Genomic DNA, 24,321 nt, shown 5'->3' with positions numbered 1-24,321 from the left:
CTTACAAGGAAAAACAACCATGCCAAAACCTACATCAAGTCTGCCAAAAGCATGTGGGAAAACGTTTCATGGTGTCATTAAACCAAGGTTGAATTTTTTGCCATTAATTCCAAAATGTATGTTTGATGCAGAGCCAACACTGTGAATCACCAAAAAAACACCATACCCAAAGTGAAGCATGGTGTTGGCAGTATTATGTTCTTGGCGGTTTTTAGGCAGCAAGAATATGGAGAGAGTTATGAACAGTTCCAAATAGCAGTCAATTTTGTAACAAAACCTTCAGGTCTCTGCTAAAATGCTGAAGATGAAGAGGAATTTCACAGCACTACAACCACCACCCTAAACATACCTCCAAATCTACAAAAGAATGAAATCGCTAAATAAAGATCAAAGTGCTGGAATGGCCCAGCCACAGCCCAGACATAAATCCAATTAGAGATCTGTGGGTGACCAGAAGAGGGCGCTGTACCCAGGAGATGGCCACGCCATCTGATAGATTTGGAGTGCTACTGCAAGGAAGAGTGGGCAAAGATTACCAATTCTGTGTCATGCTGATAGTCTCCTACTCAAAAAGATTTAATGTTGTCATGAATTCAAAGTGTACTTCAACAAAGTATTAAAGGGTCTGTATATTTATGCCAACGCTTTATTTTTAGTTCTTTATTTTTCTTTTTACACTTGAAAAGATTATATTTTTCTTTTCAATGGATTTGTAGAGAATATGGGCAACATTAAAGGTGGAAAATGTTCTGAAATGATGATTCTTGGTATGAACATGAGAACAACCTGGCATTTTAGGGTTGTGTAGACTTTTTATATCCACTGTATGTAGTAAGATCACATTTTCAGGGATTGTGTATTGACCAGGTGAACCTAAAAAGATGCCAGAGCCCAACGGACATGAGAGGGCCCAAGGTGATGGGAGTCAGCATGTTCTGTGCCTGTCAATCTAAGATTGGAGACAGACTGAGAGTTTCTGAAGGGCCCACCACGAATGTATAAAACCAAAGTGTGAGGCTAAAAGAAGAATATACCCATCTGACCCAATATAATACTACACAACAATGGACAGTATGACTGTATATGATACCATAATTTCTAGTTTTATTTTTGAGACCTCTGTAGATTAAAAGTTCTGCTCAATTAAGTATTTTTTATCATTTAATTATATTTCAAGTCTAAGGGAGTATTGCAGGTTATTTACCATATGCACACGTGGAGAACAAATGTTTTGATAATTCTAGATTTGGACGAAAAACCACTGGGCCTCATTTATCAAAATTGTCCAGTGGTGATGACCTTGTTACCCCACAGACCAGAGAGCAGATTTCACTTTGCCACTGGAGTTTAAAAAATGAAAGCTGAGCTCTGATTGATTGCTATAGACAACGAGGCCAGTTCTACCACAATGAGACCCAATGTTTTCCATCCATGTGTTCTACAAAGTAGGATACAACCCAGTTAGTTTCAATGTGGACAGAGAACCTATCATCAGTCAGGAGCTGCCCTTTTTATGTAATAAAATAGTGTGGGCGTACCCCAAATGGTGATTTTAATAAATTAAAGTTATTAAAGTGCTCCCTGATGTCACCAGGAAGGCTTACCTTTCTAGCAGAAAATGGGCCTGAACTTTCTGGTTGTGGGATCCTGGCATTACTATGCGGTGTTCAAACGATTACCATTGTAAGGATGGCACCATTTTATGACCACTTGGTAAACAATCTGGCAGTGCCAGCTGGGTTAGTACAAAGAGATCTCACAAAAACGTATGAGATCTCTCTCTTTCATTGCGAGAGGGGCGACTTTCTAGCATAAATTGGGCCTGAACTTTCTGGTTGTGGGATCCAAAAATGGACTTGAACGCAACAAGATGGCAACAATAAAATACAACAAAAGGATCGTATCTATGTGGAACAAAATGATTTCTTTGCCCTGCAGAGTTTAGAGACCACCATTGTCCATTCATGTTGGATTACATGAAAGAATAACTAAAGCAGACCTCTATCGTACTTCATTTTATCTATGGAAACCATTTGTACAGAAGCCTGGGATTAATGATGCTTCAAAATGAATAATAGGAATCTCCCACAAATACCCGGCTTGCAAAGACCAGTGCCAACTCTGCAAGTGACGTCACTTGTGGGAGCGGCGCTGGTCTCTTCACGCCTGGCATTCTGAAAGGCACACTGACAGTGCACTCTGGCGCCAGCTCATTACTACTGATCTGAGCCGGCGAGAGCGCAAGCTGTCATTGTGCAGATCGCACAGTACACACCATGCAGAGACTAGCCCAGCCCCAGAAATGAAGCATCATCAGTGGGCTAGTCTTTGAGCAATGTGTACTGTGTGATGTACACAATGACAGCTCGCGCTCTTGCCGGCTCAGATCAGTAGTAATGAACTGACACCAGAGCGCACTGTCAGTGACCGAAGCTTCTGCCACCTGATGCACTGGGATTCTCAAACGAAGCATCATCAAAAAGGAAGTTATAAAAAAAGAATAGAAGTTAGTGTACTTAGAGAAGAATAGGATATTTTTAATTCAAGTATGTTAGAAAATAGTTTAGCTTATGGTACTAAATAATAAATTGAGATTTATGATGAAAACGAATTTGCATTTTAGAACACCCTATTAACCCCTGCTTTACCGGCAGGATTTTCTCCTGACAGAAAAAATGCCAAAAGGCAATGTAAAGCGTTATCTGTGTATGATTTAATATCTGTGAATACTGTAGCGGTTTTCCTTTTTTGGGTCTTTGTAATTTTTTCACTTACATGAATTTGTGTTTTTTGAGGTCTTCTTTATTTTTATGTGCACATTATGATTCTCTTCCCTCCATCTCTGCCTTTGATCATTTTAAGTGTGCTATATTGTATTTTTGGTCTCCTTTGGTGATCTATTGTGTATGATGGCAGCCTCCCCCTCCCAGATTCAGTACATTTCATATGATATCTGGCTGCAGCGTACCCCCACTCTCGTCTTGTTAGTCAATATCTTGTATGTCTTACTGTTGAGGGGATCTGAAAAACGCCATGAAGCCGAGACTCTCCCTACAATTCAGTTTTTGTAATGCGGCATGACTTGTAGAACTGCTATTGAAATAACCTTTTGATCGGATTTAAAAATGCTATCAGAGATAAGTGAAGGTAAGTACCGTAGATTTGCAGAATGTGCCATTCAAATTTTTTTTTTGCACTGATAAATTATATGTTTGCATCTGCATCATGGATGAGCTAAGAAAACCCTTGTGTAGTTACAGGAACATCTATCGATATAACAAAAACTGTATTAATCTATTTGGTAACTGAAGTCTGGGAACCACTTGGAGACATGACGATCCCAACATTTTTCGAATACTTAGACGACATAATTGAGCCAACGAAGCGGGACCTATAGAAGAAATATAATATACATAATATAAATAGAAAATAAATGTATAAAAGATTAAGAATCTGTTTCTCAGAAGTATACAATTAGTCATAAAGATTATGTAACATGAGCATCTTTGTTCCTACTCCTAGGATTATGGTGTAGAGTGACATAATTTACAGTAGCTGGACCCTCGTAGACTTCATGCCAGGTAAACTAAGCATTTGGCTTTCATTGATTTGGTAGTGGAACCAGTAGAATGACCCTTTCTCAGGACAATGACCTGTGTCTCAGGGGCCATTTTTCAACACAACAATGCCAGGCTGAATATTGCTCGGGGTACTGTGAGCAGTCTGTGTGGCCCAAACATACTACCATGTCCTGCAGCGTCTTCGGACTTGTTTACCATCAAGCATATCTGAGACGTAATGGGTCGCAAATTGCAAAGGGAGCTGCCAGCAACGGATCTTGATGACTTACCCAAATGAATTCAGGATGGTAGAACATTCCTCAGATAACAATTAATAAACTCATTGATAGCAGCCAAGGCATATAAGTGTGTATATTTCTGCTCATACTCAACACTGAATAAATTGAGATGCTTTGAAAATATTTTTCATATTTTTCATCATTTGCATATCATTAACATGTCTATCAATCCTGTGATTTCCATAATTCCACCACTTTTCCTTATTGGCATTGCAATTTCAATCTTGAGGAATGTATTTGATATATACACTTGCTTATTTCTACTTTTTTTTTTTACTCATGCAACGATTAGTTTTTCTTTTTTTGAAGATGATTTATACTTCATATATTTCTTTTATACCAAGTAAGGGAAGTATATTCATTCATGTAACAATAGGGAGAAAAATGTCAATTTCAGCCTAGATTTACTTGATGTGGTTGTCCTCTATACCAAGACTCCATTCACTATAGATTAATGGTCTACATACAAATGCTACCATAGTTTTATCTGACACTTGATAATTACATTATATTAAGGAATTTCGCATAAAGACGTTTTACACTCATCAATATTAAAATTGCAAAAAAAGGAAAAGTTGTTGAATTATATAAATCACAAGATATTGAATAAATTGAAATGTTTTGAAAATGTTGTTTCCATTTTTTTTTACAATTTGCATATTATTAACATGTCTATCCATCTGGCGATTTTCATAATACCACGATTTTTCCTTCTTGGTGTTGCAATTTCAATATTGTTGAGTGTATAATAATATGTGATTTCCAACTGGAGGTTTAATTTAAAATACATTGTTAATAATGAAGAATTAATTTATGTATTTGGCATGAATCATTTTCTTTCCAGCCTGCACTGAAAATATCAGCACACTTCCAGTCTCAGCACTTGGAACCCTTACTGAAGAAAATGTAATGCATGTCTCTATCACATTAGAAAATGTTTGGAATGACATTGATCTTTTAAAAGAATGCTAAACATAAAAAGTGCACAAAAAATAGAAATCCCTTCCTCCCTTAAAGTGAATCTGATATTTAATCTGAGAACAGAATCATGTAAGGACTGCGATCCTGATTCCAATGATGTTGTGATGGCGGTGGGTGAGGACCTGCTGCGTCACGGGCCGGGCTTACCTTGGAGGGGCGTGATTAAAGAAGTTGTCCAATGTATTCAGCATGTGGGCATAAGTATATTTGTAAATACCTTCTGTTGCTGATAATGACAGTGAGTGGCGCTATCGGTGGCCGCTCACAGGCATCACGTGACCCCGTGCTGACGTCACGCCAAGTGAGGCGTGACTCAGCGCTGGGGTCCCCGCGGTGGCTGCTGGGTTGAGGGCGAGGTTATTCCCGGCGTCACACCCAGCATCCACCGCGCGCTTTCCCAATGAATGGGGAGAGGGAGAGTGCGCGGTGGATGCCGGATGTGACGTGGGGGGTAACCCAGCAGCGACAGGTGAAACGCGGAAGAGGGACCTTTGGCTGCAGTCTGGACTTGTCGTGACGTCAGCGCCGACTGCAGCCATGTCACGTGATGCCTGTGAGCGACCAGTGATAGCGCCACTCACCGGCATTATCTGCAACACAAGGTATTTACAGAGATACTTATGCCCACATGCTGAATACATTGGGCAATTTAAAAAAAGTACCAGACAACCCCTTTAAGTGACTACCTAGTTTTCGCTAAAGCTTCTGGCGGTGACTATAGGCTTGGCCACAGATAGTCACCATGTGCCACTCCATTGTTGGCCCCAGACCTGCAGCAGCTGATCCACGGGTCAAAGCAAAAAAGCGGAGCACAGAGGGATGAAGACAGAAGCGTAGTCAGATTATCCGAGATCGGGGCAGGCAACACGGGTTCACAAAACTAAGCGGAGGTCAGGAGAGGTCAGACAAAACGAGTAATCGAGCCGGGTCAGTAACAGGAGAGACAAGACAAAAACAATAGACTGAACGCTAGAGACGGACAGGTACAAGAACCTAGGTTCAGGCAGGGCACAAAAGGAGCAGCCTAATATATCTACTGCTGGCAGGGGATAGGCTTGGGAACCAAACCCTGCAGGACACAACAGGGTTAAATTCCTGCAGGATCTAGCCACACCTCTCTATAGCCAGTTGGAGACAGCAGGAATATGCAGCATGATTGGAAGTGCTGTATGACGTACTCAGGACAGCGGCCTGACACGGGAAGGAGCAGAGCGGCAAACGCAGTGAGTAGCACGGCGCTGGAAACGCGTGCAAATTACCACCGTGACAGATATATCACTTACTGGGCTGTGAGTTTTATCAGCAGGAGATTATCACTACAAGACTAGATGATTCGTCACTGATTCGTCACTGTGTAACCCCGCCCGCACCACTGATTAGCAGGTTTCAGTTAAATGGCCAAAAAATGGCAAATGGGGTTCAATGCCGATAAATGTAAGGTCATGCACATGGGAAAGAAAAACAGCAGTCACCCATACATATTAAATGGGAAACCGTTGGGGAAATCTGACATGGAGAAGGACCTGGACGTCTTGGTTAATAGCAAATTAAATTGGAGTGCCCAGTGTCAGGCAGCAGCTGCGAAGGCAAATAGAGTAATGGCATGCATCAGAAGAGGAATAGGGGCATATGATGAGAACATTGTTCTTCCTCTGTATAAAGCGCTGGTAAGGCCGCACTTAGAATATTGTGCACAGTTCTGGGCTCCGGTGCTCAGGAAAGACATATTGGAGCTAGAGAGGGTACAAAGGAGGGCAACTAAGGTAATAAAGGGAATGGAGGGACTAGAATACCCAGAGAGGTTGTCAAAATTAGGCCTATTTACGTTGGAAAAGAGAAGGCTTAGGGGAGACCTCATAAACATGTATAAATACATCAGGGGGCAGTACAGAGATCTCTCCCATGACCTGTTTATACCAAGGATGGTGACAAAGACAAGGGGGCACACTATGCGTCTGGAGGAAAGGAGGTTCCTGCACCAGCATAGAAGGGGATTCTTTACGGTCAGAGCCGTGAGACTCTGGAACTCTCTGGGAGAGGAAGTGGTGATGTCCAACTCACTTAATGAGTTCAAGAGAGGCCTGGACGCCTTTCTTGAGAACAATAAAATTACATCTTATGCTTAGTGATAGTTAATTAATCCAGGGATTTAATCTGACAGCCAGATTGGAGTCGGGAAGTGAATTTTTCCTCAATGATGTAAATTGGCCTATACCGCATGGGGTTTTTTTGCCTTCCCCTGGATCAACGCTGCGGAATAGCTGCAGTGCACAAGAAATAGGCTGAACTCGATGGACGCTTGTCTTTTTTCGGCCTTATAATCTATGTAAATCTATGTAAACTATCTATACAGTGAATTATTATTATTATTTATTTATATAGCGCCATTGATTCCATGGTGCTGTACATGAGAAGGGGTTACATACAAAATACAGGTATCATTTACATTAAATGAATTAACAATGATAGACTGGTACAGAGGGGAAAGGACCCTGCCCTTGCGGGCTTACATTTTTCAGGATGGTGGGGAAGGAGACAGTAGGTGGACACAGTGTACACAGAAAGCCGCCAATCAGTGGTATGGGCGGGGTACTACAAGGCTCAGCATTCAGAGAACTGGAAGATCTACAGCAGAGAAAATAGGGATAGTATCAAAATGACAGAATGCAGCCCAACAAGTGTCACATTGCTGGAATCAGGATCTCAGCCCCTACATCCCACTGCTCTCAGATTACTTAATCAAAAGATGGTGACTTCATATTACTGTTTACTAAGAATAAACAGTATATAAAGAAATCTTTTCTCCTAGAATTTGGCCATATCCCCCTTCTTGTCTTGTGTCTAACTGCAGCAGAAGGCTCCCCCCTATATCCTTTCTGCATTAAGACAGAAGATTATTAAACCGCACTTCTTTTTTTTATCTTATTTTGACTCCTATTACTAAGAAAACTGAGAAATATTTAAAAAATTCTTCTCTATGTATGTTCCCGTGAATCCTCCTAATTGTCCTGTGTCTGGCTTCAGCAGAAGCCTCTCCCTCTCTCTGCTTGCAGTAGGACAGAAGATTATTAAGCCCTACCACTGGCGTTCTGCAGATAAAAATGGAAGGGAACAGCAGGAGATTGACCCCCGTAGGATTTCTATCAGCCTGACTGTTCCAGGAACATGTAGAAAATCAAAATTATGTCCTGCTTACATTTCTTAATTTCTAGGTATATTGAACCCAAACACTATGAGCAAGAGTATTAGAGATAGTTAACATTCTGTGGGGCCTTCCACTCAAAAGGTTTTTTTTAATAAATCTCATCAAGTTCAGTCCCTTGTCGTATGAAATTGGCTCCTACAGGTGACATGTAGCATTACCTGCAGCCATCCAGAGGAAGGCTATATATGTAATAATGGTGGAAAGCATGACTTGAAGCTCACGGGCGTCAATGCAAAATCTCCAAATTGGTCCTCAACTGACGTGACTGAAATAGTATTGATCTTCTAATATAATAATAATAATCACCATCTTTATTTTTATATAGCGCCAACATATTCCGCAGCGCTTTACATACATTATCATCGCTGTCCCCATTGGGGCTCACAATCTAGATTCCCTATCAGTATGTCTTTGGCGTGTGGAAGGAAACCGGAGAACCTGGAGGAAAGGGCCAAAGGGAGCCTAAACTAATGGCCAGGGTGGAACTGCTACTCCTGTAATAATTGTAGTTATCATCCAAAAAGGAAGAGGTTCACATCAGTGACAGCAGCTGGAGGTCAGAGGTTCTCCATTCTAGCCAATATAGGGAGGTTGTGTTCAGGGTACTCCCTCTATGACAGCCATATACAGAAAAGACTGAACAGATGAGGAATAAGAACAATTAATGAATCTGAATCATTACCTTCTGCAACCAGAAGGGCTCTCTCTACTGCACTCCTGGGCACTGATAATTCAATGGGGTATTTGTCCTCCATGTTTTTGTACTTGACATTAGCTCCATAATCAATAAGCAGCTTGACAATCCCCTCGCTTGTTCTTCTAGCTGCAGCATGGAGTGGACTGTCCCTCTGTTTACCATGGTTTACATTTGCACCTAGAATAATAAGATTTGGTTTATATAATAATTTGGCGCAGAATTTATAAATGAGATGATCAACACAGTCCCAAAACTTTCAAGTCTACAGAAGTCCAAGTCCAAGATGGTGTAATCTCTATGGAAAATGAATTGTTTTGAGTTGTTGCTACTCACATAACAAATGTATAAAGATGTAATTTGAACCTCTTGAGGACCCACCCAATTTTGTATTCGAGGATACAAACAAATTTTCACTGTATTTCTCACATATCTTACCAGCCTGCATTATATTCATTAAAGGGAGCCACACACAATAGAATACTTACCAGTCCTCTCTTCTTCAGTTATTCAAAACTCCTGCACATTACAGAACCTGCGGTGACGTAACGGACTCATGACGGATCAAGTGACTGGTCACATGATCATGATGTCACCAAAGGTCCTAAAGTCCCCCAGAGTACAAGACCTGTGGTGACATCATGGTCACATGACTGTGATGTCACGGAAGATCCTTAAGCTGTCTCAGCATTGGAAATTAGATTGATAATACCAATCAAATTTTTGGTGTAGACGCTGGGAGCCCCTGGAAAAGGGGGGACCTAGGCAAATGCCTAGTTTTCCTATCCCTAATCCTGGTCCTGGTGATGACCTATACCTAGGATAGACAATCAATATGAGATCGTGGGGGTCCTATACCGCCTTCTTTTCCCCCGATTGATTGGTTATTTGTTCTGGTGGTAGTGTAAACACTTTGAACCATATCTCCATTAAATGAGTAGCAGCCCCTGCTGGGCACTGCAGAACAGCTCCTATTAATATGCTGTGACACCTTTAAACTGACATTGAAACACTTGGAAACATTGATTAACAGCAAACGAAACTGTTGCAACCAGAACCCATCAGCTGCTGCCAAAGCAAATAAAACCAAGTGATGCATCACATGGGGCTTTGATATACAAAGTAAGAACATTATTTTACCTTTATACAGATTACAATTCCCACTGCACACGGAAAACTATTTACAGTTTTGTGCAACTGTCTATAATGCAGATTTTCCCCTAACTAATGATAATCCTCCATGTTCCTTATAGAGATTGTTTTTCTACTCAATCTGCACCCATCTGGTGATGGATTTCATTTATGGATATGTTCATCTTTGCTATGAAACTATTAGGACATGTTCACAAGTTCAGTATTTGGTCAGTATTTTTACTAATATAAATGAAGGAACACATGTCAGTGCTCTCACTCTAAGGGCTCATTCACACCAGAGACTGCGGATCACCCGTGGAAACTGACATGTGGCGCGTCTTTCAGGACCACAGCATGTCAATTTGTCTTGCGGGTCCGCTTGTGGAGTTTAGCCATAGACTTGCATCAATGAGGAAAGTCCGCATGTGAAAAAAAAAAAAAAATCGTGGCTGCTCACTTGCATAATGAGGGCGGCTATTCTGCAGCGTCAGGGCCGCAGCGGCTCCTGATCGTGGCCATATACCCTCTCCCACTTCTATCTATCAGTCAGTGAAAAACAGAAAGTACACGGGTGGCATCTGAACGCTGTCAGATTTTTTCACAGACTCAAAGACTTGCACTGACAATTTTGATCTCAAATTCAGATAAATATCAGACATGTATCTGTGATTTTGCACGGACCACTCAGTCCGAGTAAACTGACATGTGAACAGCCCCAAAGACTATCATAGGGACAAGAAAATCTGACGTCTGAATGAGCCATTATTTCTTCATTCAGTGATGCACAACATCTTTTAGTCTGAAGTCAACACTGTCAGAATCATTCTTCCCCTTGGCAAGAGTACACACTAAGGCTGTGTGTCCACGATACGTTTTTTAAGCGTTTCCGCAGCAGCAAGTCCGCTGCAGAAACGTTAAACGCTTGGTAGAAGGTCTGCCATGTTCCCCAATGATAATCCGCATGTGCTGTGCACATGCTGTGGAAATTTCCGCTGCGGATTATCATTGCGGAAAAATCCGCAGCACTACCAATTATTTTGCGGAAGCGCTGCGTTTTCGCGGCCATTGACTTGCATTGTAATCCGCATCACTGCATCTGTAGATGCGGAATCCATGCGTTTCAATATGCGGATGGTACCCGGTTGTAGAGGAGAGGAGACTCTCCTCCGGACCCGGGTACCATAGAACCTGTAAAAATAAGAATAAATTAAAAAATAAACATTATACTCACCTTCTGATGGCCCCCAGTGTCTTTGTCTTGGCTTGCCAGCAGCTCGCGGTGGACTCAAGGACCTGCCATGACATCATTTAGTCATGTGACGGGTTATGCGACCGCTAACGTCGGCAGGTCCTTTAGTGTACCGTGATCTGCCGGCAAGCCGAGACGCATCGGATAAAGACACCGGGGGCCATCAGAAGGTAAGCATAATATTTATTTTTATTTTTTACCATTCTTACGGTCACACTATATAAATTCATGCCATTTGCATGGATTTATATAGTGTGACCAAGTTGTCAAGCACTTTCCAAGTGATGCTAAAATCGCTTGGAAAGCGCTTGACAACCCGCATGCGGAAATGCAAGTGAAGAACGCTTCACATCCGCTTGTCCCTGGCAGGAAAACGCATGTACAATCCGCATGTACAATCCGCATGTACAATCTGCATGTACAATCCGCATGTACAATCCGCATGTACAATCCGCATGTACAATCCGCATGCGTTTTTTCTGCCAGGGAGATGCAGAAACGCTCAGGAAAAATCCGGAGCATTTCCGCATCGTGGGCACATAGCCTAAAGGGGTAACACCGCTATTTCAGCCACCTATGGCAAATCTACAGTATAAGAGCCAACACTGTAATATGTGAGGCTCCACTTCTGGGATCCATTCACTAAGAGGAGAGCGGTACTGTCCAACACCAATTGGTATTACAGAGCGGAGGTGATTGCACATAGGCTATTTATATTGTAGTATTTGTGAGCAGTCTACGCTCTGTTCTTCTTTGGAGTCTCTTACAGAGAAGAGACTTCAGACTGGTGTCCCAGAGATGATTACCAAAAAATGTCCAAATATCAATATCAAAATATGGCACTTCAATAGACAATCCAATAACCTTTTTCTGGGTTATAGTTACTTCCCCCAAAAAACAAAGAGATCAATAATACTTGTATATTAAAAAACAAAATCCTTAATTAAATATATGTAAGAACATGTAGTCAAATGAAATATTTAGGGAAAGCCTCTAATAGGGGACACTATTAGGGATTAGAATAAATACAACAGCCAGTGGTTGCCCTTAAGTGCAGACCGGTGTATAAAAAATCATGTATACAAATTTTAATATCAATATGGTATAAACATAAAAAAATATATACAGTACACTGTGTTCCAAATTATTATGCAAATAATATTTCTCAGATTTTCCCAAATTACCTATATGAATTGCAGTCATTGTAATTTTCCAGTCAAATAACTATTAGGGTATGTGCACACGATGCAGAAATGAAGCAGAAAATTTCTGCATCATTTCTGCATCTCCCTGGCAGAAAAAACGCATGCAGATTGTGCATGCGTTTTTCCTGCAGAATACATGCGGATCCACATGCAGATTCACATGCGTTTCCGCATGCAGATTGACAAGCGCTTTCCAGGCGATGTTAGCATCACCTGGAAAGTGCTTGACAACTAGGTCACACTATATAAATCCATGCAAACAGCATGGATTTATACAGTGTGACCCGAGAGAGGGTATATACTTACCTCCGATGGCCCGCGCTGTCCTGCTCACTCCGTTCTCCCGGCTGCCGGCAACTTTGAATTGAAAGACCTGCCGACGTCAGCGTCACGTGACCCGTCACATGACTCTGACGTCACCGCAGGTCCTACAACTCACTGCAAGTGCCGGGAACCAAGCGGGAGCGCTGCGCGGGCCGACAGAAGGTAAGAATACATTTATTTTTTATTTTATTCTTCTTTTTACAGCTTTTTTAATGGTACCTGGGTGTGGATGAGACTCTCCTCTCCTCCACACCCGGGTACCATCCGCACATTAGAACGCACCAATTACGCAAGTACAAATGCTGTCTTGCGGAATTGGCGCGTTCTAATGCAAGTCAATGGCGGCGAAATCGCCGCGTTTCCGCAAAATTAATTGACATGCTGCGGATTTTTGACCGCAGCGTTAACGCTGCGGAAAAATCCGCATCATGGGCACAGCACATGCGGATTTCCATTGGGGAACATTGCTGCCCTTCTACCATGCGTTTTTCATGCGTTTCCGCGGCGTTTACGCAACTGCAAAAACGCCGCGGAAACGCATGAAATACGCATCGTGTGAACACAGCCTTAGAGTACAATTGAAAGGTTTTTGTACAAACTGCCTATGATAACAGTATATTTTTAAATTGAAGCAGAAACCATCCAAAACCTGACAAATTCAATGGACGAGAGAGTTCAGAAGCTCCTTTCGAACAAGCGGTCCTATGTGCAAATGTAACATCACCTAGAATAAAGTTTTGAGTTGAAAACTGTTTGATTTCAGTTTGTAATAACCTGCTAATGCTTATAATTTCAAAAATGACCATTTTTTTAGTTCTTTATTAAAATGAAAAGTTTGAAAACTCGGCTGTGCATAATAATTTGGAACATGCATTTTGAGTGCAGTTTGAGTGTTTTATTTTTTAAAAAATATACTGTTATCATAGGCAGTTTGTACAAAAACCTTTCAATTGTACTCTAATAGTTATTTGACTGGAAAATTACAATGACTGCAATTCATATAGGTAATTTGGGAAACTCTGAGAAAATATTATTTGCATAATAATTTGGAACACAGTGTATACACATACAGTACAGACCAAAAGTTTTTACACACCTTCTCATTTAAAGATTTTTCTGTATTTTCATGACTATGAAAATTGTACATTCACACTGAAGGCATCAAAACTATGAATTAACATATGTGGAATTATATACTTAACAAAAAAAGTGTGAAACAACTGAAAATATGTCTTATATTCTAGGTTCTTCAAAGTAGCCACCTTTTGCTTTGATGACTGCTTTGCACACTCTTGGCATTCTCTTGATGAGCTTCAAGAGGTAGTCACCGGAAATGGTCTTCCAAAAATCTTGAAGGAGTTCCCAGAGATGCTTAGCACTTGTTGGCCATTTTGCCTTCACTCTGCGGTCCAGCTCACCCCAAACCATCTCGATTGGGTTCAGGTCTGGTGACTGTGGAGGCCAGGTCATCTGGCGTAGCACCCCATCACTCTCCTTCTTGGTAAAATAGCCCTTACACAGCCTGGAGGCGTGTTTGGGGTCATTGTCCTGTTGAAAAATAAATGATGGTCCAACTAAACGCAAACCGGATGGAATAGTATGCCGCTGCAAGATGCTGTGGTAGCCATGCTGGTTCAGTATGCCTTCAATTTTGAATAAATCCCCAACAGTGTCACCAGCAAAGCACCCCCACACCATCACACCTCCTCCTCCATGCTTCACGGTGGGAACCAGGCATGTAGAGTCCATCCGTTCACCTTTTCTGCGTCGCACAAAGACACGGTGGTTGGAACCAAAGATGTCAAATTTGGACTCATCAGACCAAAGCACAGATTTCCACTGGTCTAATGTCCATTCCTTGTGTTCTTTAGCCCAAACAAGTCTCTTCCGCTTATTGCCTGTCCTTAGCAGTGGTTTCCTAGCAGCTATTTTACCATGAAGGCCTGCTGCACAAAGTCTCCTCTTAACAGTTGTTGAAGAGATGTGTCTGCTGCTAGAACTCTGTGTGGCATTGACCTGGTCTCTAATCTGAGCTGCTGTTAACCTAAGATTTCTGAGGCTGGTGACTCGGATAAACTTATCCTCAGAAGCAGAGGTGACTCTTGGTCTTCCTTTCCTGGGGCGGTCCTCTTGTGAGCCAGTTTCTTTGTAGCGCTTGATGGTTTTTGCTACTGCAAAGTTTCAAAGTTTTCCCAATTTTTCGGACTGACTGACCTTCATTTCTTAAAGTAATGATGGCCACTCGTTTTTCTTTACTTAGCTGCTTTTTTTTTGCCTTAATACAAATTCTAACAGTCTATTCAGTAGGACTATCAGCTGTGTATCCACCAGACTTCTGCACAACACAACTGATGGTCCCAACCCAATTTATAAGGCAAGAAATCCCACTTATTAAACATGACAGGGCACACCTGTGAAGTGAAAACCATTTCCGGTGACTACCTCTTGAAGCTCATCAAGAGAATGCCAAGAGTGTGCAAAGCAGTCATCAAAGCAAAAGGTGGCTACTTTGAAGAACCTAGAATATAAGACATATTTTCAGTTGTTTCACACTTTTTTTGTTAAGTATATAATTCCACATGTGTTAATTTATAGTTTTGATGCCTTCAGTGTGAATGTACAATTTTCATAGTCATGAAAATACAGAAAAATCTTTAAATGAGGTGTGTCCAAACTTTTAGTCTGTACTGTATATACAGTATATATATATATCCATCTAGCTAATAGTTCATGCTGCTGGTAGCTATCTCATGCAACACCCATAGTGCATTTATAAAATGCACATGGAACATGAACTAGATAACTAGAGATTTATCTGTATATAGCAATCAACCAGAAAGGGGTTAAATGCAAAATGAATCAACCCATGATAGACAAATATTAGAAACCGTAAGTTACCTGGTAAGATGGTAGACAGGACCCAGTAAGTATCAGGTAGAGTGTCCCCTTGCCCAGACGCACGTTTTGTCTCACTTCTTCAGGGGGCGTGGAAGCCCCTGGAATTTTGTATAAATTTTATATACATGGTTTTTTTATTATTAGTTTTTATTATTATAGCGCCATTTATTCCATGGCGCTTTACATGTGAAAAAGGGGGTATAACATAGCAAAAATACTTACAATAATCTTAACAAAAACGAGTCAGCGACTGGTACAGGAGGAGAGAGGACCCTGCCCGTGAGGGCTCACAATCTACAAGGTTTTATACATCTGTCTGCACTTAAGGGGAACCACAGGCTGTTGCATTTATTCTAATCCCCCCTTTTTTTTGCTATAGCTAATATATTAATGACTGGGGCTCACCTTTATTTCCTTCATGACATTTATATGGCTTGCTATACCACAGCAACAGCCAGACTTAGGGGTAGCCACTGTGTTTTATATCTGTTGGACACTACACCTGTCACCTTTCTAGAACCCCCCCCCCCTTTTTTTCCTGAATATCACTTTATTTGATTGTATAAAGTATATGGTATCCCCTATTAGAGGCATTCCCTATATATTTAATTTGACTACATGTTTTTATATATATTTAATAAAGGATTTTGTTTTTTAATATAGTATGGATCTCTTAGTTTTTTTCGGGTAGTAATTATAACCTTGAAAAAGGTTATTGGTGTCCCAGAAATTACTGGGGGCGACACAGACAACACCGCAGGCTGCATGTAGCCCCCCGGGAGCAGGTTGTGTATTCCTGATATATGTTCCTATAAGCACTATGATCACATGTATCTTTGTACCAATTACACATTAATATGTTGGATGCGCAATCGCAGTCATGGTTAATAGGTTACCTAATTCGAGGAGTCTCCTGACGCACTCTGTTTTTTGATGGGTACAGGCTAAATAAAGGGGGGTCCCCTTGTTTTGCAATTCTTTCTCGATGTCTGCTCCGTATGCTATTAACATTTCTGCACATTCCCTGTGACCTGTGGAGACAAACCTGATGATCAAAACAGAAATGAATAAAACTGTGAAAAAAAAAGTTAGCACAGCTATATAATAATCTGGACAATCCCACCATTTATCCCCTGTGCCCAAAAAAATATTCTCTCTAGTATGGCAAGTAAATCTGACAATTCTAACAGCTGAAAACTTTTACTTTTAGGCTTCTGAATTGTAAAAACATAAATAATAAAAACTAATGAAATTTACACAATATCAAGAATCACTGAGATCCAAGAAAATCCAAGTGATGGGATTGTGCTACTGAGCAAGTGTGACCACCGGCATTGGACACATTAGGTGGACATCAAAAAAACACAAGGGGGCGCCATAACATGACTCTACCAGCAGCATCTAGACACAGAACGTTTTATGTTAATGATGTCATATAAATACGTTATGTTCTGTCTGATTAATTCGAGGAAATTAATATGATTTGGAACAATCCTTTATATGTAAAGACTTTTCAAACAACCAAGGAATGGGCGATCGGTGGATTGAAATGTTGCTGAGGATGTGATAGAGATTTTGATAAGTTTCATCCGCCCTGTTCTTGCAATATCATCTGCTAGCAATGATCGCTGTAGACACAAATTCACATTTACTAACTCTGCCACCAATAAGGTCAGTGTTAAATCATAGTTTATCAGTTAGTTTTTTTTTTTAATCCCCCAGCCACACAGGACGATATATTACGTTGTAGCGACATCTACAGTTCCTATCATGTCATTACACAGCGTGTCAAATATTTCTTTTTTCCTGTATCTGAAATAGGGAAAGTGTAATGATTACAGGGGTTGTCATGAAAGAAAAAAGTTTTCCAGCATCTTGGAATACATCATTGGATGTTTTTTTGATGATGAGCTGCCCAAGTCCACTGACCGCTGCGGCTAATCACAAGCCACAGCGGTCCTCCTGCTGTTGGTGGAACGGTGGTGTCTCCTCTTAAGGCGTCAACGCCGGATACAGGTGGATATTGGTAAGAGAATATCACTTAATTTGTTGATTTTTATTTTACAGCTCCAAGCCTCTGGGAACATTTCTTTTTTTTCCTTTAATGACTTTTTCTTCAAAATGAAAAACAATTTTGTTTTTCAATTTTTCTGACATGGAGGCTTTAAACCCTTCACAACCTTGGGTTTTTCTGTTTTTGTTTTTTGCTCCCCTTCTTCCCAGAGCCACAACGTTTTCATTATATGGCCATGTGAGGGCTTATTTTTTGCAGGACGAGTTGTACTTTTGAACGACACCATAGGTTTTACCATATCATGTACTGGAGAACAGGAAAAAAATTCCAAGTGCAGTGAAAATGCAAAAAAAGTGCAATTCCACAATTGTTTTTTTTTTTACCATGTTCACTAAATTCTAAAACTGACCTGCCATTATGATTCTCCAGGTCATTATGAGTTTGTAGACACCAAACATGTATAGGTTCTTTTTTATTTCAGTGATGAAAAAAAAATCCAAAGTTTGTAAAAAAAAAAAAGTCGCCACTTTCCGAGACCCGTAGCGTCTCCATTTTTCAGAATCTGGGGCCGGGTGACAATTTATTTTTTTGTGCACCAAGCTGACATTTTTATTCATACCATTTGGGGTAGATCCGATGTTTTGATCGCCTGTTATTGCATTTTATTGCAATGTTGCGGCGACCAAATAAGCGTAATTCTGGAGTTTTGATTTTTTTTCTCGTTACGCCGTTTACCGATCACATTAATTATTTTTAGATATTGATAGATCGGGCGATTCTGAACGTGGCAATACCAAATATGTGTATTTTTTTTTTTTAATTGCTTTATTTTGAATGGGGCGAAAGGGGGGTGATTTGAACTTTTATATTTTTTTAAAAACATTTTTTTACTTTTTACTGGCGTCAATGGTCTTCATGGGAGACTAGAAGCTGCAATCATCTAATCGCCTGTGCTACATATAGCAGGGCTTCAGACCTGCTAGGTGTTGCAAAAATGCTCATCTGCTATGAGCGCCGGACTGTTGGGTGGCGCTCATAGCAGATCGGCAATGACAACCACAGGAGTCATGCCAACCCATCGGCGCCCGCGATCATGTAATCGGCGCGCTTATGGGCGGGTCTTATGACGTGCTTCTGAATCGGCCATGTTAAATGTCGCTGTCAGAGACTGACAGCGGCATCTAACATGTTAACAGCCGCGGGAGGATCGCGATTCCATTGGCGGCTGTTAGGGGCACATGACAGCTGATCAGATCAGCTGTCATAGGCCTGAAAGAATGCGGGCTCAGCGTCGGAGTCCGCATGGAGTGCAGGGACACGACCTATGACGTATGGATACTATCTGAAAAGTGTAATATGTCACCTCTTACAACTGCTTCATGGAGAGGAAAGGCGAGTTGAGTTTCCAGCTCCGGGTTGGCACCATGGTCCAGTAACATGCTGACACAAGCCACACTTCCACTGCTGCAGGCATTATACAGGGGAGTGATGCCATCAACCGTCACAATGTTTATCTAGAGAAGAATCAATGTGGAATCAGAACTGTTGGACGTCATTCAGACATCAGTCATTTTCTAACAACATGCGGGACAGCTCCACACCTCCATTAATGTCAGAAAAGTTGGCACTCCGTCCAACTCGAATAAATTCTTTATGGCAGATCCATTCAGAAAGACAATATTAAAAAATAGTTGTCAAAACAGCTGACGCGTTTCAGAATAGGATTCTTTAATCATAGGTTGGATAGCACCTTGGTTAGAAAGTCATCAGGTTGGTCTTCATGAGAAACTTTTCCTAATGCGGACAGCTCTACGTCCACGTTATATTCCTCCTTGCAGTCCGGAGTGTTAATACATAAGGAATCAAGCCGAGATAAAGAATAAAATGGTAATGTGATAAACATAGCTATGGTTCAGGAATCTTATTCCAAAACGCGTAAGATGTTTTGATTCCTGTTTTTAAAGTTGTCTTGGATCTACAATAAAGAATTTATTCAAGGAGGACGGAGTGTCTAGTTTTCTTCAGTCAGTAATTTTCTTGTATGTAAAAAAAAAATAATCATATTTTCATAATTCTTTTGGATCTCATTTTCATCAGTGTTGGGGTTGCCTTTAAAAGTAATGCTCTGACGCCTGAAAAACATGGATAAACCTTGTACATGAAATACAGACTGCATGAGGCCTTAGGGTGCATCTGAATGATGCAGCTGCATAGACAGCATGCCTCTGAACTGTGTCATTAATAAACTATTATTGGACAGTTTGTATTCACAGGTAAGAACAATAGTGCTCATGCTTTATGATCAGAATCAGGCGCTGACTGTACAAAAGTTGCTACATATTTGCATTACTGCCATCTAGTGATCACTTTTGGTATTGCACACTGTGTTGTCTGGATAGTCACACTCACACGAGCTTGATTCTCCAGTAAAACCTTTGCACAAGATACATGACCTCCTAGGCATGCTTCATGAAGAGGAGTAATCCTGTCTATTGTCAAAATGTTTACGTTAAATCCCTGCAAAGAAGATAGAAATATGCTGTTACAAACCATTGTACCATTGCATCTATTTGTATTGACCTAATCAGTGCATCTTTGCTACTACTTAAGACACCTCCTCCCCTCCACCTCTGAGGTGGATGCCAATGTGGTGACACATTTTTATTTTTGGGTATATATGACTACAATGCATCTTTATCTCTGTACTATGATTTAATTATTATACTATTATTACATGGAATATAAATGAAATATACTCAGATTGGGTAAGCGTCACTAGTGGGGTACCACAGGGGTCTGTACTTGGCCCAATGTTATTTAATATCTTTATTAACGACATAGTCAACGGGATAAATAGTAAAATATCAATATTTGCAGATGACACAAAGTTATGTAAAACAATTAATACAAAAGAGGACAGTGCAGACCTACAGAGGGATTTGGATAAGCTGGGTAGGTGGAGCATTAAATGGCAAATGAGGTTTAACGAGGAGAAATGTAAGGTCATACATATGGGAAGGAAAAATGGAAGTCCCCAGTACTCACTGAATGGGAAATCATTGGGGAATTCAGAGATGGAGAAGGACTTGGGCATCTTGATTGATAGCAAACTAAATTGGAGTGCCCAAAGTCAGGCCGCTGCTGTAAGGGCAAACAGGGTAATGGGATGTATCAGAAGAGGTATAGCTGCAAAGGATGAGAACATTGTTCTTCCACTGTACAAAGCACTGGTCAGACCACACTTGGAATACTGTGCTCAGTTATGGGCCCCAATATATAGAAAGGATATAAATGAGCTTGAAAAGGTACAAAGGAGGGCAACAAAATTAATAAAGGGAATGGAGGGACTGCAATACCCAGAGAGGTTGGCAAAACTAGGACTATTCAGCCTGGAAAAGAGAAGGTTGAGGGGGGACATAATAAATGTGTACAAATATGTTAGGGGACAGTATAGAGACCTTGCCCGGGATTTGTTCAAAAGGAGGGATATTACGGTAACAAGAGGGCATTCACTAAGACTGGAAGAGAAAAGGTTTCAGCAACAGCATAGGAAGGGGTTCTTTACGGTAAGAGCAGTGAGAATATGGAATTCACTGAGTGAGGAGACGGTAATGTCAGATTCACTACACCAGTTCAAGCGGGGACTGGATGCATTTCTAGATACCAGGCAGATTCCAGCATATACTTAAAAATAAAATAAAATAGTAGGTTAATACAGGGATTTATTCTGACTGCTGGTTTCAGAGTCGGGAGGGAATTTTTCCTCAGGTGAAGATTGGCCAAATCATTTGGGGTTTTTGCCCTCCTCTGGATCAACTTTAGCAATTACAGAACTAACAGGTCGAACTTGATGGACGCAAGTCTTTATTCGGCTTTACAAACTATGTTACTATGTTACATTGCACTATATGTGTGCATTACATTTCACCAATTTTGTATAGCTCTAACTTTCAGAACTGCATTGTAATTAATTTTGTGGATATACATATGTGCATATACATACCTGTTATCAATATTGGTAGTATTCTGCCATCTGTTGGCTACCACTTGTACTGTTTTCTTATCTTCATTATTTTGTGTCTCTCATTAGCATCTTCTTGCTTTCATTGCTTCTTGATTTTCATTGTTAACTTTAAATTTTTATTTATATTGTATACCTCAATAAAATATCTATTGTTTATATACATTTGTTTGATTTCTGATTATTATGAATAACACTTACAGTGGGGGAAATAAGTATTTGATCCCTTGCTGTTTTTGTAAGTTTGCCCACTGACAAAGACATGAACAGTCTATAATTTTAAGGGTAGGTTAATTTTAACATTGAGAGATAGACTATCCAAAAAAATCAAGAAAATCACATTGTATAAATTAGATAAATTTATTTGCATTTTGCAGTGAGAAATAAGTATTTGCTCCCTCTACAAAGCATTATGAGTTCTGGCTCCTATAGACCAGTTAGATGCTCCTAATCAACTCGTTACCTGCATTAAAGACAGCTGTCTTACATAGTCACATGTATAAAAGACTCCTGTCCACAGACTCAATTAATCAGTCAGACTCTAACCTCTACGACATGGGCAAGACCAAAGAGCTTTCTAAGGATGTCAGGGACAAGATCATAGACCTGCACAAAGCTGGAATGGGCTACAAAACCATAAGTAAGACGCTGGGTGAGAAGGAGACAACTGTTGGTACAATAGTAAGAAAATGGAAGAAATACAAAATGACTGTCAATCGACATAGATCTGGGACACCATGCAAAATCTCACCTCATGGGGTATCCTTGATCATGAGGAAGGTGAGAGATCAGCCTAAAACTACACGGGGGGAACTTGTTAATGATCTCCAGGTATCTGGGACCACAGCCACCAAGAAAACCATCGGTAACACATTACGCCTAAAGGTTTAAAATCCTGCAGTGCCCGCAAGGTCCCCCTGCTCAAGAAGGCACATGTGTAGGCCCGTCTGAAGTTTGCCAATGAACACCTGGATGATTCTGTGAGTTACTGGGAGAATGTGCTGTGGTCAGATGAGACAAAAATTGAGCTCTTTCGCATTCACTCAACTCGCTGTGTTCGGAGGAAGAAGAAGGATGAGTACAACCCTAAGAACATCATCCCAACCGTGAAGCATGGTGAGGGAAACACTATACTTTGGGGATGCTTTTCTACAAAGGGGACATGATGACTACACCGTACTGAATGGTAGATGGACGGGGTCATGTATCGCGAGATTTTGGCCAACAACCTTCTTCCCTCAGTAAAAGCATTGAAGATGGGTTGTGGTTGGGTCTTCCAGCAAGACAATGACCCAAAACATACAGCCAAGGCAACAAAGGAGTGGCTCAAACAGAAGCACAGTAAGGTCATGGAGTGGCCTAGCCAGTCTCCAGACCTTAATCCCATAGAAAACTTATGGAGCGAGTTGAAGCTCTGAGCTGCCAAGCGACAGCCTCAAAATCTTAATGATTCAGAGATGATCTGCAAAGAGGAGTGGACCAAAATTTCTCCCGACATGTGCGCAAACCTCATCATCAGCTACAAAAAACGTCTGACTGCTGTGCTTGCCAACAAGGGTTTTGCCACCAAGTATTAAGTATTGTTTGCCAGAGGGATCAAATACTTATTTCTCACTGCAAAATGCAAAAAAAATTATCTAATTTATACAATGTGATTTTCTCAATTTTTGGGGGGATATTCTATCTCTCAATGTTAAAATTAACCTACCCTTAAAATTATAGACTGTTCATGTCTTTGTCAGTGGGTAAACTTACAAAAACAGCAAGGGATCAAATACTTATTTCCCCCACTGTATATGATATTTTATACTGTTACAAAAGCTTAACCAGATCTAATATAAGAGCACATCTCACACAATTTCACACTAGGATTAATTGCCCTCTGTATCTCAAGTATGGCGATAGAAGGGGATATAATTTTGAGGGTTCGTCTTTTATTTCTACAGAAAAAATGCCAGTACACATTTAGCTTTATACTAAACTGTGTGATTACAGCACACACGACATATCAGTAATAAATTCAGACAAGTGATTTGGAAATCAAGTAAAAGAGAACCAGCACCAAATCTGATCAAATGGGGTTGTCTTCTATTGGATCTTTAGCTATAATTAGGATCTTTCACCCTGGCAAAGGTTCAGTTTGCTGCCCTAGCCCTGAATCCAATTTTCCTGGCTAAGGCAAAGTTACTTGCTGTGCCCTCCTTGGCACTCACCACATGGGGCACATGCCCTTATTGTCTCGCTGTCTACATCACTGCTTTGGGATCCATTATAATGTCAGAACATTGGGTCTATCACAGGATGTAGTCCAAAACTGACTCTATCCGTACCTAATAATTCAGTTTTAGGTAGAATACCTGTATAATCGAGCCATCATGCTATACCTGAGCAATCAGTGTTTTAACAGTCAAAAGTCTTCCATGAAATGCAGCATCATGTAAGGGAGATCTGTCTGCCCACGAACCTGCAAAACAGAAATGTGATTGAATCCATCCTCAGTGATAAAAGCTCCTTTATCTCCTTTACCCCCGAAGGCTATTTGCACGTTAATGACCAGGCCAATTTTTACAATTCTGACTAGTGTCACATTATGAGATAACTCTGGAATGTTTCAATGGATCCCACTCATTCTGAGAATGTTTTTTCATGACATATTGTACTTTATGATAGAGGTAAAATTTACTTAATATGACTTTATATTATCTATTTTGTGAGAGATATCTCACACAAAATAGTT

The 24,321-nt window shown here is 40.7% G+C and overlaps 1 protein-coding gene across 3 annotated transcripts in view; it reads right to left on the bottom strand.

Moving 5' to 3' along the window:
* Nucleotides 1-2,382: 2,382 nt before the first annotated feature.
* ASB11 (ankyrin repeat and SOCS box containing 11) overlaps nucleotides 2,383-24,321 on the bottom strand; it is a 49,285-nt gene continuing 27,346 nt past the window's right edge. For 2 of the 3 annotated variants that reach the window (XM_073668070.1, XM_073668068.1), the window contains 6 exons: nucleotides 23,969-24,048; nucleotides 19,973-20,080; nucleotides 18,927-19,077; nucleotides 16,446-16,580; nucleotides 8,728-8,919; nucleotides 2,383-3,391 (listed from right to left, as the gene is read on the bottom strand). In XM_073668070.1, the coding sequence (XP_073524171.1) occupies nucleotides 3,267-3,391; nucleotides 8,728-8,919; nucleotides 16,446-16,580; nucleotides 18,927-19,077; nucleotides 19,973-20,080; nucleotides 23,969-24,048 (791 nt within the window). In that variant the 3' untranslated portion in view covers nucleotides 2,383-3,266. The remainder of the gene's footprint in view (nucleotides 3,392-8,727; nucleotides 8,920-16,445; nucleotides 16,581-18,926; nucleotides 19,078-19,972; nucleotides 20,081-23,968; nucleotides 24,049-24,321) is intronic. The other variant, XM_073668069.1, reaches the window with a different exon arrangement.

The sequence above is a fragment of the Phyllobates terribilis genome, unplaced genomic scaffold, assembly GCF_046119375.1.
Source record: "Phyllobates terribilis strain yellow unplaced genomic scaffold, ASM4611937v1 Scaffold_2__4_contigs__length_985480577, whole genome shotgun sequence".
In the NCBI taxonomy this organism is placed as follows: Eukaryota; Metazoa; Chordata; class Amphibia; order Anura; family Dendrobatidae; genus Phyllobates; species Phyllobates terribilis.
The sequence above is the reverse complement of the archived record's forward strand: the minus strand, read 5'-3'. Positions and strand labels throughout refer to the sequence as shown.